This window comes from Anolis sagrei, chromosome 5, assembly GCF_037176765.1.
Source record: "Anolis sagrei isolate rAnoSag1 chromosome 5, rAnoSag1.mat, whole genome shotgun sequence".
Classification (NCBI taxonomy): Eukaryota; Metazoa; Chordata; class Lepidosauria; order Squamata; family Dactyloidae; genus Anolis; species Anolis sagrei.
Window position 1 is genome coordinate 189,429,336 of NC_090025.1, and position 15,470 is coordinate 189,444,805.

Genomic DNA, 15,470 nt, shown 5'->3' on the forward strand with positions numbered 1-15,470 from the left:
AAAATGATTACAGTATTTCCAAATACCTTCCATATGTATTTATATATTTAAATGGAGAGTTGTGTTGTGCTATGTGATTTTTGCCCAGCTCCCATTTGTTTCACCAGAAACAGAAGCAAAAAAAAAACTTTTCTGCTGCATTGCACACACATTTCTTATTTTCAATGTGCCAAACTGCAACAGCATTTCCCAATATCTTTTTATAGAGACACTAATACAGTCTCAAAGCCCAGGACACTGTTGTTAACTTGCATTTCAGTCCAGCTCCCTCCACAGTCGCACAGCCAAAGAAGCATGCCAACTCTTTCATGTAGGATTTTATTGAAATAAAGACTTTATAAACAGTTGGTATTCTCTGATTTTTTTTTCACAGACTTATGGGCCAAAGAGTTGACTCCTCCTCTCTAGGTTGGAAGTGGGGCAAACCACCTGCCAGAAGAATTCCTCTTTACCTAAAAACAAAAACAGTACAGTAAGGAAAAGCCAAACATGGCTATGACATCATTTTACCACTTTGTTTCTACTTCTGAAAGTGCTGACCACCTTGGAATACCACCTCTGATTCCTAAATTAACACTTTAATACTTTTACTTATTAATTAATATTACACTTCTTTTAGCAGTTTTAATACGAGTATACCCCTTTGAGGTAGATAAATAATAAATAGAAGAAGGCACAACCCTTCCATTCCTGTGTGGCTGGGTTTTCTGGAAGAGCTCAATTTATTTGCCTACTATTATATAGATGCTACTGAAACAAAATTGCAAAATGTGAGATTCATGCAAAATGGGCCATTCCTAAAAATCCCTTTGTGAACAAAAACAAATACATCATGTGTCAGTAAATTTCTGACAGCTTATTTCAGTGTTTCTAAACCTTCCCAATGCCATGACCCTTTAATACAGTTCCTCATGTTGTGGTGACCCCCAACCATAACATTTTTTTTTTCATTGATACTTCATAACTGTAATTTTGCTACTATTATGAATCGTTATGTAAATATCTGATATGCAGGATGTATTTTCATTCACTGGACCAAATCTGGCACAAAAACCCAATACGTCCAAATTTGAATACTGGTGGGATTGGGGGTGGATTGTGATTTGGGAGTTGTAGTTGCTGGGATTTATAGTTCACCTACAATCAAAGAGCATTCTGAACTCCACCAATGATAGAACTAAACGAAACTTGGCACACTGAACTCCCATGACCAACAGAAAATATTGGGAGGGTTTGGTGGGCATTGACCTTGAGTTTTGGAGCTGTAGTTCACCTACATTCAGAGAGCACTGTGGACTCAAACAATGATGGATCTGGATCAAACTTGGCACAAGTATTCAATATGCCCAAAAGTGAACACAGGTGGAGTTTGGGGAAAATTTAGGAGTTGTAGTTGCTGGGATTTATCATTGACCTACAGTTAAAGAGCATTCTAAACCTCACCAACAAAAGAATTGGGCCAAACTTTCCACACAGTGCCCCCATGACTGACAGAAAATGCTGTGTTTTCTGGTGCTCTTTGGCAACCCCCCTGACACCCCCTCACGACCACCAGGTTAAGAAACGCTGCCTTATTTTCTATTTTTCTAGATTTACTTTGTACCACTTTACCTGTTGGACTTTGCTTGAAACTCACTTTCTGATTAGCCCTTAGTTCCTAGTTGTAAGATTGTTAAAAACAAAAAGAAGAAAACATGCAGTGAAGCAAAAGCAATGTAAATTAAGCCAAGTTCATTGGTGTGATTTAACCAAGCATGTGATGCAGAGCAAAAATACAAATTGGAACCAGTCCAGCCAAAATTAAATAGCAACATCAAACCAGCAGATGACATGTATTGACTAATGGGTTGATTAAAAGCGCAACCATTCTTTGCAATATTATATTTTTACTCAGCTTAAATGGTAATATTTCAGACATATATTGAAGACATGCTTTTGTTTTTGTGGAGAGTATGACCCAAAATTAAACTGTAGTCTGACATTTTTTCTGAGACCATGTTAGTCAAGCAGTGAAAAATCAATGTGCTGTATGCATTGTTCCAAGGTATTCCGAAAGAAATTAGCTAAAAACGGATATAAGTCAATGTACAGTGCCAATATATCTCAGAATAAGCATCACTGGAGGGCAGCAGCAATTCAAGCTGTTTTAGCCCTTTTTGGGTGTGGAATGGCTACTCTTATTATAATGCTATAAACTGAGCATCCATTATCTGAAATCCTTGGATCAGCAGTGTTTTGTTATACTTGTAGTTGCATGTAAGTATGTCATGAGATGTCTTGCAAAAAATGTATTTACATTTCATATCCAGCTTTTACACATAGCTTAAAAGTAATTATACAATAATAGCTGTAACCACCACACGTTGCTGTGGCCAACTTTCCTCTTTCTCTTCTTTCTTCCTTTCCATCCTTCCTTCTCTCCCCCTTTCATTCTTTCTCTCCTCCCTCCCTCCCTCCCTTCTCTTCTTCTTCCCTTCCTCTTTCTCCCCAACTGTTCTTTCCCTTCCTCTTTCTCACCTTCTCTTCCTATTCTTGGACTGCAACTCCCAGCAGTCCTCCTGATCGATCTATCTATCTATCTACCTATCTATCTCTTTCTAATCTATCCGTGGTATTGCTAGGCATTGCAATCCAGGAAATTGGAAATATTCAAGGATTGGGATGCTATCAAAGAAATCCAAGGAGAAGAAAGCTTGCATCTCAGAAGCAATGCATTTGGATCATCCTCCTCTCCTAAAGGGCTTGGTCTAGGGAATGCTGGGAGCTGTAGTCCAGAAGAGAGTGTGGATATGCTATTGTGTGTTTTGTTTGCCGAGGGGGTTCATTTTTGCACATGCGCTGTAGCGTCTGTTTGCTTTTTTGACTTTTTAAGTCTCTTCTGCTGTGTCTTTCAGTGTTTTTATGAGTGATGGTCACTCGTTGGCCTGATAGGTGCATTGTGTCCAAATTTGGTTTCAATTCGTCCAGTGGTTTTTGAGTTATGGTAACTCCACAAACAAACATTACATTTTTATTTATGTAGATTTTAAAATAATTTCGTGCATGAAACAAAGTCAGCTGCCAACCAGAACCATTGGCAGTTTGTGTATACAGAACCCCATCTTTGGCAGTCTTTAAGGAGCTTGAAGACATGGTTGTTCCGGTGTGCCTTCCCAGAATAATGATCCCATAGCACTTCGTCCTCCAAAGCACTTTATATTGTTTTAGGTCTGCTCGTATGTTCCCACAAACCGCCTCATCATTTTCGCCCATGTCCAGCATTATTTTTTAATTTTTAAAATTTTAATTACATTTGGCCTACCCATAGATTTTAAAGTGTGTTGTCCTATTGATAATGCTTATGTTATTGTTTTGTTGTTTTTAAATTGCTTGTATTGTTATTGCTTGTATTGTTGTATTTTGGGCTCGGCCTCATGTAAGCCGCACCGAGTCCCTTGGGGAGATGGTAGCGGGGTATAAATAGAGTGTTATTATTATTATTTATATTGGGTGGCAAAGACCATTGTCTCAACATGCAGGTTGACAGTTTTGAACTTCTGGTATTTTGGATTTCAGATAAAGGATGTCCAGCCTGTACTGAATTAGATGAAGTGCTTCAGTGAAAGGTTCTTGCTCCTTCCCTGCCTCCATCACCAAGTTCCAGCAATAAGTGTTTTTGATCCAATTTGGTCAGGTGTAGTCCAGAAAAGCATATACAGAGAAATCTGGAACAAGGCACAGCCAAAAGCATCTCTCCAGAACAATATGGCTTATTAGCTGCTGCAGCACGTTTAGAAATTATGAGTGCCCACAGAGTGCCATGCATCAGTGGTCACTGGCCTTTTTGAAGCACAGACAAATAATATGTAAACCAACTGTTATTTTGTTTTATGATCAAACCATACAGACAAAACCCAGTCTGTCTCAGGAGACTCTCACACAAATACTTACAGAGCAGCAGCACCAGAAATGATCTCAATCAGTTCCTTGGTGATGACAGCTTGGCGGGTGCGATTGAAGGTCAGAGTCAGCTTGTCAATCATCTCAGCTGCCAAGAGAGAAGGAACATGTCAGGTGGCACCATGGGGGAAAAAAATCAGATGTTCATAATTTCTACTTGCTCTTTTGATTTGATTTAAACATCCCTGTCTACACTTACAAATAGAATACCAAGTCTGCAAACTTTGTGTTTTGTTTGTTTGTTTTTAATGCAATGCAACTGTTTTGGTCGCTCCTGACATGATAAATAAATACATTTACAAAGTATCAAGGATTTGGATACAACTAACTAAATTTTCTGAAAACCACAGCATTCAAAAGCTGGAACTATTCCATGCATCTGATCAAATTATGCTTCTCCAGTTTACAGAAGTAATTCAAGGTATTTTGATTCCTTATCCTTTCTTCCCAAAAAGGTTTACTTCCTTCTCCTTTCTTTCCATTGAAATCCACAAGCATATTTTCAACAGAAAAGAAAAAACCATGAAAATGAACAAAACCTGGCTATCAGTATTAAATAAACGCTAAAATCAGGACAGCAAATAAAGAGCAATACTAAAAAAACAAACAGAGGAATTCCAGACAGGAAACAATCAGGGCCAGCAAATCATTTCCCAAAAAAGAATCCCCCCAGGCAGGAAGCAGCCAAGCATTGAAGCTGCAAGGCTATTAAATGCTAATCAAGGTGATCAATTGCAACATTCACACTTGCCTCAAACAGACAAGAGTATATATAAACCTCACTTGCCCTAGTTTCCATCAGACCTCACAAGCTCAGATTATGCTTCCATAGATATGGGTGAAACATCAGGAGAGAATGCTTCTGGAACATGGCCAGACAGGCCAGAAAACTCACAGCAACTCAGTTTTAGAGCTTTGTTTGAGGAGGAAGTATTATGACGCTTCTTTCTGCCTCAAGTCACACAACCGTAAGAGTCAGCATTAAGGACTCTTCTACCAATGTTACATAACTTTCTTTTCTCTTTCTACTTTTTTTACTCCACATGTTTTCCCAGCAACAGTATGACTGTTTTTATCTTTTTAACCTTGCTAAATTATCCTGTCTATTTTTCTCTCTTGTTTCTTACCACAAGCTCATTTGTATCACTGGCAATGCTGCACTTTACTCTGCTGTAGATAACAAACAATCCTATATACAGAACCATCACAGAAGTGGAAAAACCACAAATAAAGAAACACTATCTTAAACCTGAGACAACACCATTCTAAGAATCTCTGGGTCCTTCAGGGTAACTCTATGATCAAGATTACTGGAGATAAAATATAAATCAAATTCACAAAAAATCAAATCAGCAAAAGTTCAATCTACAGATGCGAAGATCTGACATCTTTCATAGGCATTTCCAGTCCCATTATATTCTGAGTATCGGCAGATATCAAGGACAGTGGTTGGCAGGTAACATTTGTGAAATCAAACAGAGGCTGGATGGCCATCTGTCAGGGGTGATTTGAATGCAATATTCCTGCTTCTTGGCAGGGGGTTGGACTGGATGGCCCATGAGGTCTCTTCCAACTCTTTGATTCTATGATTCTAATACTCAAACTTGCATGATCATATGTCAAAAGATAAAACTCTCTCAAATATGTAATTCTGCTTTCTTGCTTTTGTTTACAGTTGGAAGATTCTGCTAACACACAACACAGCATGGTGCAAACCCTGTGGATTTCTCCTTACAGGCATTTTTGCTTGCGTTGTCCATGGCAGTCATCCGAGCGCTCTGTTCACTTGTGGTAGATTCCTTCAGCGAATAGAAAATGATGTTTGCCAATGTGAATTCCTGATAGTTTCGCAGGACATCTGCATCAATGTCGTCATAGATACTGATGCTTTCTGCAGAAACAAGAGCAACAATGAAAAACACCAATTTATTATGATTTTGGAATGTATCAGGTACAAGATGTTAAGAGTCAAAACCAAGAGCAGTTTCAAAGACATTGCCAATTAGTTTTCATTCCTAAATAATTGGAGACCAACAGACTTTCATCTTATATGCAACTTCTATGGCCACAAAGATTACAACATCAGTTTGAACCTTCTCTACTTGAAAGTATGCAATTCTTCTGTTTACATCAAACTGCTTCTGAACATGGAAACTTCAATTCACACAAAGTGCAGCCAAATTAGAGAGCTGTTTCAGACATGTCACACTGCATTTAAAGCAATTGCCAATTAGTACCAATACATTTCCAAAATTAATTCAAAATTATAGTGCCCACCCTTAAGCTTTTAATTGTTTTGGGACCAGATTTTAAAACTGCCTACATCTTGCTGAAATTTTTATAAATTCTGCTGTAGTGGTTCTATTGATACAAGCTAAGATGACAATCACATTTATTTATTGATTTATTGTATTTGTATTCTGCCCTTCTCACCCCAAAGTGGACACAGGGCAGATCACAGAACACATATGCAGCAAACATTAAATACAATGACAAGACAGACAACAGATAGAGGTATTATATAGGCTTTTCCCCATCTTTCCGGTATCTTTCGAGGCTGTGCTCAGTTCCAGCCACAGGGGGCGCTGTTGCTCCGTCCCCCTGTTGAAGAGCTTTCTTTGCTTGTAAACGCTGTGTCTAAAATACTTCACCCCTTTAATGCAGTTCCTATTTATCTACTCACATTGCTGTTTTCGATCTGCTAGATGGGCGTGGAGCTGGACTGAAGGTCAGGAGCTCACCCTGACCCAGCTTTGAACTTTCTCACTGATGGCTCCATAGGTTTGGAAGCATTAAATTAAAATTAACTTGGGATCTTCATTTCTGGTATTTAATAAAGCCTTTAAGAGTCCTTTGCCCCACTGCATTTGTTCAGCCAAATGCCTATAATCTAAATAATTTTCTCATGAATCCATTGTGCACAGATGTTCTGCAAATTGTTTCGTCCTTCCTTTTCTCCTTTCTCCCTTGTATATTTTATGTATTGAATTACTTCATTTATACACCACCTTTCTCACCTCATGGGGACTCAAGGCAGCTTACAAACTCATTCAATGCCACATATAAACATAACAGTAAAAACGTACCCCCAACTAGAATAATAATAATAATAATAATAATAATAATCTTTATTTCTACCCCGCTACCATTTCCCCAATGGGGACTTGGTGCGACTTACATGGCGCCAAGCCCGGACAAAATAATACAGCAATAAAATCAAAGTATATACATCAGACACCAACAACATTATCAAAATGACATTAAAATAATAAATGATAATTAAAATAAAATAAAATACCAATAAACACAATTACGATAGAAATGACAATGGGCGGGCCACATATTCTGAATAAAAACAATTAACAGACTATAATGAGATAAAATAGGAGCAGGAAGTTTAAATGGAACTCATAAAACACACAAAGTTATGGGGCAAAAAACATCCTATTTGGAGAGCACGAACTCCATTAGCCAAAAACTTGAGGGGATATAAAAAATCATACTGAGCACCTACTCGCCAAAGGCACAGCGGAAAAGCCAGGTATAAAACAATTAAAACGCACGAGCAAATAAACACATAGAAAAATAAAACAGATTAAAATATATAATAATAATAATAATAATAATAATAATAATAATAATAATCTTTATTTATACCCTGCCTCCATCTCCCCAATGGAGACTCGGAGCGGCTTACATGAGGCCAAGCCCAAACAACAATTTGCAGTAAAATAAAAATGAAAACACAAACCGAAATCGCAAACAATAAACAACAACAACATAATTACATAAAACATGTGAATACATAGCAATATAAAATTACAATAGGCACATTCACAATGACAATGGGTGGGCTACATATAATGATTAAAAGAAAAACTGATTAAGACTAATTAAAAACTTGGGCAAGATAAAAGAGAGACAGATTATTTGCGAGGAGGACTCATTATTGTGGGGGTTGTGGAATCAGGCTTTCTCCCAAGGGGGGGGGGGGGGGGGTACGGGACGACGACAAATACTCTAATGACAAAAAAACATTGAGGTTAAGCAATAGTATGAGATTCTATACCTACTCATCAAAGGCGCAGTGGAAGAGCCAGGTTTTAAGATTCTTTTTAAATGTTTCTAGGGTAGGAGCTTTCCTAATTTCTCCAGGTAGTGAGTTCCAGAGTCGGGGGGCCCACAGATAAGCATATATATAAATAAACACACACACACACACACATATAGCTTTGAAAAGGCTTGACTCTGATAAGTTTCTAACAACTAGGGAGGGGGAAAACACTGCCAACTTGCCAAAGGCTTCATCTGGACTTACCAGAACCAGAAACGGTGTCAAGAGAATAGATTGGCTTCTCATCTGTCCTGTAGGAAATGACAGACCTATGGAAAGAAGAAAGCTGACTTGTGATATACTATATGGGCCCCATATCTGCAGGACTTGTATCCACAGCATGTGGCAATATACGTCTTCTGCAATCCTTTCTAGCTCTTCCAGCATGCTTGAGCCAGCTGTTATCTGTGGTTTTGCATATACACACACAAAGCCCCTGAATGTATCACTATGTATATAGGAGAGGAAAGTGGGAGGGGATAGAATGTTGGAGTGAATGCCAAGGAGGAGACTATTTGAAAGAAAATTGCACAAAATTCCTATTTCTCTTGCCTGAACCGATTATAGATGACAGATCCTTCATCAAACTCATAGCCAGAATTCAGCAGCTCTAAGGCAATTATTGATGCATCTCCAAAGGTGGGAGGCTTTCTTCCAAGTTCTTTAAAGGTGAACAGGAAGTTTTTGCCATGCGTCCTAAAATAAAAAGTAAATCAGTACATGAAGAATGTTGATCAAAAAAACACATTTTTCTTGTTTTATTTCTACGCTCTCTGCATGAGTCTGCTTCTGGGAATTGTCCAGAGATATCTGGGCCAAAAGATTAATGCTTCTTATTGGGAAGATGCAGCTATCCTCCTGAGATAAATTCTAGCTTCAAATGTCTTTCTTTGTCCCATATTAAAATGGTGGTAATGGTCTGTTTCATTTTATAATCTTTGAAGAAAAGTGGAACAAGACAGATTCAAAATACAGAAAAACATCTTATCTAATTTCTAAGCCGAAGAGCCAGCGTTGTCCGTAGACACCTCCAAGGTCATGTGGCTGGCAAGACTTCATGGAGCACCGTTACCTTCCCACAGAAGCAGTAACTATTGATCTACTCACATTTACGTTTTCAAACTGCTAGGTTAGCAGAAGCTGGGCCTAACAGCCGGAACTCACCCTGCTGCCCAGATTCGAACCACCAACCTTTCAGTCAGCAATTTCTGAAGTTCAGCAGTTTAACCCGCTGCACCTCCAGGGGCCCTATTTCTATTGTTCTATTACTATTATTATATTTATATTTATTTATACCCCGCTTTATCTCTCCCGAAGGTGACTCAAAGCGGCTTAACATAAAAGAATTAGTACACAATTTAAAATATACAAATATATAAACATCAAAACAGAATTAAATATAAACAGTATTAAAAATGGCCTGACTATGATTGCGGATAATGTGGTTTTGTAGTTGTAATTGCAATGTTTTGTATGTTTTAATGCTCTTAATCGTGTTTAAAAATTTAATTGAAATGTTTATTTAATTGTATATTGGATGTATATTGTTTTTAAGGCTGCCTTGAGTCCCCCTTGGGGTCAAGAAAGACAGGATATAAATATAGTAAATAAATAAAAATTCATTGTTAAGAAGCATTCTAGGCATGCAGTAATTCAAATATATGCTGCTTGTAGGTTTGCTTTCAGCGGCCTTCAGTGAGTATCTCTGCTTTACATGTTAAAGTGATGTCTTCAGTCTGGGATAATAAAAAATGATCAATGATCAGTACTGAAGAGTAAGTGTTGGATATACAGGGCAGGGCAGAATCCTGTTACCTGTGAAGGAGAGTTCTCAGCTTATCGCCTACTCCAACCACCATGACTTCTTTACCCGCATCCGTGAGGTTGGCAATATGAGCCTTGATACTCTTAGCAACAGAAGAGTGGATAGCACCGCACAGACCACGGTCGGAGGAAACCCCAATGATAAGGTACTTCTTTTTGTCCTCAGCGGCCTTGATTTCTGCTTTTTCATAGAGAGCTAAGAAAAGAAAGAAAAACAAATGCATCTGTTCCATAAAGCTGAATGCACAACCAAGTTATTTTTCAGAGCCTCTACGAGGCTTCTTCTTTGCAGAATGGGGTTGAACTGGATGGCGCATGAGGTCTCTTCCAACTCTTCGATTCTATGACAGGCATGAGCAAACTCTGGCCCTCCAGATATTTTAGACTTCAACTCCCACAATTCCTAACATCCAGTAGGCTGTTAGGAATTGTGGGAGCTGAAGTCCAAAACATCTGGAGGGCCGAAGTTTGCCCATGCCTGTTCTAGGAGGATGTTGTTGCTGTTGTGCATCTAGCTACAGGTACATAGTCAAATGCTCTCAGCCTCCTCAGCCACTACATGGCTATATTTTCGGAGGGGCTATGGGAGGCAGATGAGTTACAGAGGTTCAAGGGTGAACTCCTCCCTCCATTGTCATAAAAAAGCTATATACTAGTGTTACACTGGCATATAGCACTAATAGGGTACCAGCCAAAGACTATGGCTGGTACCCATAGTCTTTGGGATTGTGGCGCAGCTGGCTGAGTGTCAGCTGCATTAAGATCACTCTGACCAAAAGGTCATGAGCTCGAAGCCAGCCAGGTTGGAGTGGGTTTCCAACCAATTGTGTAGCCTGTTGTCGACCTTTGCAACCCGAAATACAGTTGCATCTGTCAAGTAGGAAAATTAGGTACCACCTTAAAGTGTGGGGAGGCTATATTAACTAATTTATGAGGCCATAAAAAAAGACTCCAGCAAGCACTCCAGCAAAAAGCATGCGGGGAATGCGGAAGTACTTCATCAGTGTCACAGATGGGCGATGAAAGCGACAGCTCCCCTGGCGGCCAGAAAAAGTTAAATAGCCTCTGTGTATGTCTGTATATGTTGTATGTCAAAATTGGCATTGAATGTTTGCCATATATGTCTACACTGTAATCTGCCCTGAGTCCCCTGCGGGGTGAGAAGGGCGGAACATAAAAGCTGTAATAATAATAATAATTATAATAATAATAATAAAAATATGGCATGCTTTCTGTCCAAGCCCAGATATATGCATAGAATACACCTTGATAATTTCGTTGTAATTTTTTAAAAAAACATACTTCAATATTTCCAGTATCTACTATCATAAAGAAAGTAGTAATTAATAAAAGCCAGTGAAATCTCTAAAGCAAGTGAAGTTCTAGTCTTTCTAATAATAAGATGAAGCAACTATTATATCTTATCTGATTTCTTAAAATAGTAATGAGGAGAGGCTGGTAAGAAATACAATTATTACTATCATTCTTATTATTATTATTATTATTAGTAGTAGTAGTACTAGTAGTAGTAGTGGTACATTTAAAAATGCAGTATCTCACTATTAAACATTATCAGAAAATGAGCTGTTAAGAACCAGGGTAACGTTTAACGATCCTTACTGAATACATGTTTTAAAAGCTGTCGAAAGTCTGGTCAAAGGACCTTATCAGACATTTCTAGGTCAGGAAATACCAGTTTATTTTGTCTTTCTATTTAATATCTTCACAGAGAAATAAAGTTATTTTTTTTTATTGCAACTCATTTAGAAAACAGGAAGTTCCCTTACCCAAAGCTCCCACACCATAAACTCTGGCAGGCTTTAACTCCCTTTCTGCTCTGGCATACTTCGCTGCTGAAACCATCTTCATGGACTTGGTGATTTTCTGAATGTTCTTGATTGACTTCAGGCGCCGGGTAACTACACAGATGAGATGAGGCAAAATTTTAAGCAAAAATTGGGGGGGGGGGGGCGGTCAGTACGATGACAACAAAGATATCAAACACTAATTTGTCAAGAAAAATAGGTACAATAATATGCCTTCAAATTATTTCAGACTTAGTGAGACCCTTCACGATTTTTCTTAGCAAGATATGCGAAGCAGCTTGTGGGACATGTCCCATTTGAAAGAAAGAGATCTCTTCTAGCCTGTAACTCTGAGGCATCCTTTAAGACACTATATGATTGGAACTTAAAAGTGTAAACACAATGTAATGAATCCTGAATCCTATGTAAAACAAGGAAAATGCCATGCCAAATGTGCAACTGTATGCAGATCAAAGGGCTCTTTTCTTTCCAGGTTATGATACCAAAACAAGCAAGACCCTGAACATGAACTTAGAAGTCAAGGTTACAGAATTCATTAAGGAGTATCACCCCTATTTGCCACCACAGAAAAGTACACAGAAAGAATTACTTACTGTCTTTCAAAGTTGCCATATTCCTAACTTGGACCCTGAAAAATTAAACACATATTGCATACATTAGTAAGTAAAAGCCTTGCTTTCATTGGTAGAGTAACACCAAAACTGAAAAGCAACAGTTAAAGAAAACTTCATTCCGAAATAAAAGCATACATACTTCTAACACATACAACCTATTTCACAATATATGCAGATCCTCTAATTTTGCTAACAAAATTAATATCTCTCTTACATTCACTAATCAGTTAGGTAAATGTCTATATGTTATTAGTGGAGAAAAACACAAGACATAGGTATGGAGAAAGGTTGGTATGGAGAAATTATCAAATGGAGATGTTTTCTTGCCCTGCAAAGAATGCATGGGCAGCTCCTAAAAGTGAGTAGACAAATATAATGAGAAGAAGCAACTTCAAACAAACAGTTCACTATCAAATTGGGGGATCCGATTCTACAAGGCATTAGTCAGCAATAGCTCCTGATTTGGGATCCTGCAATGGGAGAATACACATCAGTAGCTGCTTCTCAAGACTTGTGGGACCGAGGGAGAAAGCCTTCTCCACTGTGGCCCCCCATCTTTGCAGCTCACTACCTGGTGAGATTAGGCAAGCCCCCACCTTAGCAGCCTTTAAGAAAAATCTGAAAATGTGCCTTTGCAGAGCGACCATTTGTCCCAGTGTTGCCCCTATGATGCACTTTCCCCCCCCTCCTAAACTGAAAGTCTAACCCCACTGTTCATCCTTTTTGGCCTCCTCTCAATTACACTTTTTCTATTCCTGCCTCAACCGGGGTTTTATCATTTTACCTCATCCATTTGGCCTGCCCATTGTGTTTGATTTTATATATGTCAATCTCCTTTGTTTATTTTATTTTGCTACTTTATGTATTTTATTCTGATGAAATTTTGTTGTCTCCATTTTGTATTTTATTTTGGTGCATTATATCTTTGGGCCTCATGTTAGCTGACCCGAGTCCCCTTTGGGGAGATGGTGGCAGGGTACAGATAAAGTTTATTATTATATTATTACTAGCTGTCCCCTGCCACGCGTTGCTGTGGCCCAGTTTGTTGATCTGGAAAATAAAGTAATTAGAAAGTGTTGGTTTCTAATCTATGTAATGTCTTTCTGCTTGTGGGTAAACAGTATTTCTTGCTGTTTCTTTGTCAGTGTTGATGTGGAGAGTGTCTGGTTTGCCCATCCTGGAACATGCAAGATATCATTGTCCTTCTTTAAGGGCCCCTTTCAAATCTATGATACTATATCTGTGTGCGTGTGTGAATCATATCTATCTATCTATCTATCTATCTATATCAGTGGTTCTCAACCTGGGGTCTCCAGATATTTTTGGCCTACAACTCCTAGAAATCCCAGCTAGTTTACCAGCTGTTAGGATTTCTGGGGACCCCAGGTTGAGAACCACTGATCTATCTCTATGCCTGGATGGCTCTTTGTCAGGAGGAATTTGATTACGTTTTCTTGCCCTAATGAAGGGAGTTGGATTGGATGGCCTTAAGTATTTTCTGTTGGTCATGGGGGTTCTGTGTGGGAAGTTTGCCCGATTCTGTTGTTTGTGTGGTTCAGAATGCTCTTTGATTGTATCTGAATCCCAGTGACTACAACTCCCAAATGTCAAGGTCTATTTCTCCCAAACTCCATCTGTGTTCATATTTGGGCGTATTGAGTGCTTGTGCCAAGTTTGGTCCAGATCCATCATTGTTTGAGTCCACAGTGCTTTCTGGATGTAGGTGAACTACAACTCCCAAACTCAAGGTCAATGCCCACCAAAGCCTTCCAGTTCAATTCCATCGTTGATGGAGTTCAGAATGCTCTTTGATTGTAGGTGAACTATAAATCCCAGCAACTACAACTCCCAAATAACAAAATCATATTTTTTTTAGTGGTGGTCACTCCTTGTGTTGTGAGATGTTTCATTGCCAAATTTGGTGTGATTTCGTTCATTGGTTGTTTTGTTTTTAAGGTACTCATTATTCACATATATAATTATATATAATTATTATATATCATTATATATCACTCATTATTCACATATATATAATATATATATATATAATATATATATATATTATTCTCAAAACTACCATATCTTAATTCTAGAATCTATGGCAGCTTCCCACTGCATATTGGTTACTGAAAAACACAAATGGGAGGGTATCACTGCATTTTCAATGTATTTGTGGGTTTTCTGTACAGTGTCTAACTAAACAAGTTCAAAAGAGATATTGACAAGCTGGAAGGTGTCCAGAGGAGGGTGACTGAAACGATCAAAGGTCTGGAGACCATGAATCCCTATGACGAATGTCTCAAAGAACTGGTCTGTTTAGCTTGCAGAAGAAAAGGTTGCGAGGAGACATGATAGCCATGTATAAATATGTGTCACAAGGAAGAGGGAGCAAGGCTTGTTTTCTGCTATGGGTTCAAATGACAGGAAAGGAGATTCCACCTGAAAATTAGGAAGAACTTCCTGACTGTTAGAGCTGTTCAACAGTGGAACTCTGTGCCTCGGAGTCTGGTCGATGCTCCTTCCTTGGAAGCTATCAAACAGAGGATGGATGGCCATCTCTCGGGGGTGCTTTGATTGTGCTTTTCCTGCATGGACTACTATTATTCTATGATTTCTAGGTTGCATAATGTTCAGTCAACCAACTAACACAGGCCTAGGCCAAATTGGGCCCTTCCAGGTGTTTTGGACTCCAACTCCCACAATTCCTAACAGCCTACCGGCTGTTAGGAATTGTGGAAGTTGGAGTCCAAAACACCTGGAAGGGCCAAATGGTGTCAAACTGCAACAATTCTGCTTTGTAGATGCCCCCCCTCCCCTTGCCCAGAATGAGTACCATTGTGGCTGAGTCAAGGCCGTGGCACATCCTCCGATGAGGGCGGCTCCTCGGGACAGCATCATGGCTCCGAAGGGGGCGGCGGGGTCTCTGCCCTTCTTCCTTCCCTCCTTCCTTCCTTCTTTGCGGCCTTCTTCACGAGCTGCCCGCCCGGCCCTGGCTGCTGAAGGTCAGAGCCTCCTCACTGCGCATGCGCGGCAGCTTCACCTCCAGCGAAGCCCGGCTCATTCACTCTCGGGAGAGGAAGAAGACCAGTGACAGCTTCCGGCTAGAACGACACTTCCGGTTCCGGTTCTCCTCCTCCTCCTTCTCCCGGCGGG

The 15,470-nt window shown here is 39.3% G+C and overlaps 1 protein-coding gene across 3 annotated transcripts; it reads right to left on the reverse strand.

Annotated features, from left to right (window-relative positions):
• Positions 1–302: 302 nt before the first annotated feature.
• ATP5F1C (ATP synthase F1 subunit gamma) lies at positions 303–15,391 on the reverse strand. 3 transcript variants are annotated; one of them, XM_067469323.1, is made up of 10 exons: positions 15,151–15,391; positions 12,297–12,331; positions 11,665–11,796; positions 9,869–10,073; positions 8,606–8,749; positions 8,258–8,322; positions 5,675–5,830; positions 3,931–4,027; positions 1,612–1,657; positions 303–452 (listed from the first exon to the last, which is right to left on the reverse strand). In XM_067469323.1, the coding sequence occupies exons 1-9, from the start codon at positions 15,213–15,215 to the stop codon at positions 1,651–1,653; spliced, it is 906 nt and encodes a 301-aa protein (XP_067325424.1). In that variant the 5' UTR covers positions 15,216–15,391; the 3' UTR covers positions 303–452; positions 1,612–1,650. The 3 variants fall into 3 exon arrangements, with proteins under 3 accessions (XP_067325424.1, XP_067325425.1, XP_067325426.1); XM_067469324.1 differs by lacking the exon at positions 1,612–1,657; XM_067469325.1 differs by lacking the exons at positions 303–452; positions 1,612–1,657 and having other exon boundaries at positions 3,927–4,027.
• Between the last annotated feature and the right edge of the window lie 79 nt (positions 15,392–15,470).

Coding starts and splice junctions, on each gene's coding strand:
- ATP5F1C (XM_067469323.1), bottom strand. CDS start 15,215: ATGATGCTGTCCCGAGGAGCCGCCCTCATCGGAGGATGTGCCACGGCC. Junction 11,797..12,296: donor TATGGCAACTTTGAAAGACA/GTAAGTAATTCT, acceptor TCATCTGTGTAG/TTACCCGGCGCCTGAAGTCA. Junction 10,074..11,664: donor TTATGGTGTGGGAGCTTTGG/GTAAGGGAACTT, acceptor TTCTTTTCTTAG/CTCTCTATGAAAAAGCAGAA.